Raw genomic sequence first — 3,459 nt, 5'->3', positions numbered from 1 at the left:
AAGGATACATGAATTATTGTTGTGTAATATATTGCCTTGTCTCGTTAATGTGATTGATTGATAGAGGCATACTTTGAGGATTTTCATTTCTACACTTAGTTTCATTTTTGATTACGCCTAATACAAACTATTAAGGGATATTGAGTAAAGTGAGTTACATTCAAGATCTTAGTAGTGAAAAATTTAGCCTAGTGTCTCAAGAAACCCAAGAAATCCTATGTATGTACTATAAAGCCATACATATTGTTGTTGCAAGAACTCCAGAGTGTATGAGTAGGTATGTTGCAAGCCATTGCAAAAACATGAGGAAAACCTCTAATCGCATTATGATTTGCAAAAGTTGTATTTTGTCTTTAGAACTACAAAATGTATGAGTAGGTATACTACAAGCCATGGCAAAACATGAGGAAAACCTGTGATCTTGATTTGCCAAAGTTGTATTTTACGAGTCTTTGGTACTCTCTCCATGATGTATAACTAGAAGCCAAGGCAAGCATGAGGAAAGGCCTCTAATCTAATTGTGATTTGGGAAAGCTATATTTACAACTCCATATAATACATATACATGGGGGGGTATGCAAAGGTGTGGGTGGTTTCTTCATCCATGTTAGATTGTCAAGTTGGAGGAGCTCTTGCTCTTGGAAGGCTCAACTTTTGAGCTCTTGGAGTTGCAAAGAGTACCATCAAGCTCTTCAATATTGCTCTCATGTTGGGCGGTGAGGGGTAGTGACATCTACATTTTTTCCCAACAGAGGAGGAGGAGGAGGAGGAGGAGGAGGAGGAGGGGCAGCAGCAGTAGCCATAGTGGCGGTGGCGGTGGCGGAGATGGGCGGCGCCATGGCTCCAACACATGACAAACCCCACCCTTGAGGGGTCAGCACAGGTGCACCATGCGGCCACGCCATTAACGCTTGTTGTGGCTTCCCAGTAGCCCAATACATGTTGTAGAAACAAGGCCATAGCCCCCCCAAAACAGGCAAAACGTGCCCACTGCACCAGCTCTCATACGCTTCATGACCGCTCCCTCCCTCCGTGTTGAAACCCCCCTCTGTGTTATTCACAGGGGCGATTGCTGAGGAATTGCATAGAGAGAGGTGTGGCTCATCGCTGTGGAAACACTTGTCTTTGCTTATTCCATTTCCCTCACCTGTCAAATGAGCCTTGATTTCACTTAAGCCAGAGCAACCGCCTGGTTTAATTTCACTCGGCCCTTGCAAATAGTCCTTCATTTCGCTTGATCCATTGCCTCCACCGCGTGAATTTGGCTTGAGTGCGTTTGATTCAGGGCGCCCAATGTGCAGATTTGCCTTACTCTGGACTAATCCACTTTCCAGATTTGCCTTATTTTGGCCTGAACTAGAGAAGCCACTTTGCTGATTAGCCATAATTTTGCCTAATCCACTTTGCAGATTGGCCTTAATTCCACCTAAAACAGGAAACCCACTTTGCACATTGGGGTTGATTTCGCCCAATCCAGGGAACCCACTTTGAAGATCGACATTCATTTTACCTAATCCAAAAGTACTTTGCAGATTAGCGTTAATTTCGCCTAATCTAGAGAACTCACTTGGCGAATTGGGATTGATTTCGCCTAATCCAGAGAACCCCCTGTGCGGATCCGCCATAATTTCGTCGAAACCAGAGAACCCACTTTGCGGATTCGGATTAAGGATACCCAATTCAGCAGGCTCTAATTGCAGGCAGCTAGGAAGAGGATCCTTAATTTCTGTAGAGAACCCACTCTGCGGAGATGGTCGGGCTTCTGCAACGAGGTCAAGGTTGGTGTTAACACTGCGCAGAAAGGACCGGAGGTTGGTGCTGTGGTCGTGTGCTAGTGATGGGAAAGCTTGCCTGACAGAGTGTTTGCATTTCCGCTTTCCGGCGCCCACAGGGACATTTCTGAGGGTGCCCCCTGCTGTCCAGTAGCGCTGGCAGTGCTTGCAGAAATGGCGAGGCTGATTCACGTTGTAATTGTTGAAATAGCAGAACTTTGTGTCTGCGCTACTGCAGCGTGGGCACCGCACCAGCTTCTCTGCTGCCTCTGCTTTCCGCTCACCTGTTTGTGAACCCAGTGCTTCTGCCTCTCTGCCTGGCTTGATTTCGTCTTCATTTGTTCCCGCATTTTGATTGTTGCTGAGGTCCTCTTCTTCATCAGAGCTGGTTACAAATGAGACCCCTCCCTCATCCACCCCTCGAGGTGATAACTCTTCCTACAAAAGCAGATTAAGACATAATGAGAGTGAAATCAAAAGCCCATTTGGAGAAATTAGCCCGTATTAAGAAAAACCAGTTCATAATAAGATAATTAGCCCATAAATCACTTGCAAAATTGGCTTGAAATCACTATCCCGATTAGTGACTCGGATTACGTAGTGAACATCAAGAACCCCTAATTTGAAGAACTTAAGAGCAACCGACTAATGTCAAGAGCCAGCTTCATAGCAGTGAAATTTTAGAACTCCTAATAACAGATCAGATGAACAATTGAGCATTCATAAAAACAATCAGGGTGAAATCAAGTCACCCATTAAGCAAATTATGATGAAATTAAGAAACAATTAAACAAGTGTCCATTAGTGACAATAAATTAGCAGTAAACCAAGCAGTTAAGCGAAAGTAAGGTTGAACCCAAGCACACATCCTTAACGCACCATTTCTAGCACAGAGCGCAGTAATTAGACTTCTCATCATTAGAATATTATTAGGGTCTCAATATTGAACATCATTGCAGGTAACCTACCTTAATCTCAGCTGCATCGGCTGTGGATGGGCCTTGAATTCTCTTGCCAAAAAGCATGATTGCAGGGTCTGGTCCACCATCAGCTCGCCTTTTTAAGGAGCTTGATGAAAGATCCATTACAAGAGTTTTGAGACTTTACAAGATAAAAAATTTCAACAGCAGACCTTCAATAAGAGGAAGACAAACCAATCAAAGACTGTGAAGCTTCATAAACAAGCAAAACTAGGGCGGGATGGAGAAAACCAGATGATATGCATTGAGGTGGAGATGAAGGCTTAATGGGGAAATGCAATGGAGGGGCAATAGTAATGACATTGAATGGGAGAAGAAGGTTGTGAAGAGATGACATCAATGGCAATGGAGAGATTGAAGAAAACTCTGTTGTTATTGAAGCATGAAGAGGAATTAGAGCATGAACAAGAAGAACTACAAGCAAGAAGGAGATGAATAGAAATAGAAAGAAAGCCAAGGGGGAGGAAGGATAGGGGGGGACAATTTCTATTTGTTTAATTTAACAATCGGGTCTTTGCCCACTATTTGCATAGAATCTTCAGTTGGTATTTGATCCCCCCATTGCCTGCCACGTGTCGTCTACTATTGGCTAGCCAATCACTGCTAGCCACCCGTCATCCCCCCCTCCCCACCCTGAATGTTTGCTCTTTTCTTCTTCTTCTTGGTGGCGGGCTTCTTTGTTTCCCACTGAAATTTTGGCCTCTTTT

At 44.1% G+C, this 3,459-nt stretch overlaps 1 protein-coding gene across 3 annotated transcripts; it reads right to left on the bottom strand.

The window, feature by feature from the left end:
• Positions 1–290: 290 nt before the first annotated feature.
• LOC147630283 (cyclic dof factor 1-like) lies at positions 291–3,221 on the bottom strand. Of its 3 annotated transcripts, none has more exons than XM_086810129.1 (3): positions 2,741–3,221; positions 732–2,210; positions 291–659 (listed from the first exon to the last, which is right to left on the bottom strand). In XM_086810129.1, the coding sequence occupies exons 1-3, from the start codon at positions 2,855–2,857 to the stop codon at positions 648–650; spliced, it is 1,608 nt and encodes a 535-aa protein (XP_086666255.1). In that variant the 5' UTR covers positions 2,858–3,221; the 3' UTR covers positions 291–647. The 3 variants fall into 3 exon arrangements, with proteins under 3 accessions (XP_086666255.1, XP_086666254.1, XP_086666256.1); XM_086810130.1 differs by lacking the exon at positions 291–659 and having other exon boundaries at positions 1,580–1,762; positions 1,852–2,210; XM_086810128.1 differs by having other exon boundaries at positions 291–2,210.
• Between the last annotated feature and the right edge of the window lie 238 nt (positions 3,222–3,459).

This window comes from Cibotium barometz, chromosome 16 (assembly GCF_041138505.1).
Source record: "Cibotium barometz isolate CiBa-2024 chromosome 16, ASM4113850v1, whole genome shotgun sequence".
In the NCBI taxonomy this organism is placed as follows: Eukaryota; Viridiplantae; Streptophyta; class Polypodiopsida; order Cyatheales; family Cibotiaceae; genus Cibotium; species Cibotium barometz.
Note: the sequence above shows the minus strand (reverse complement) of the source record. Positions and strands in the feature narration are given on the sequence as shown.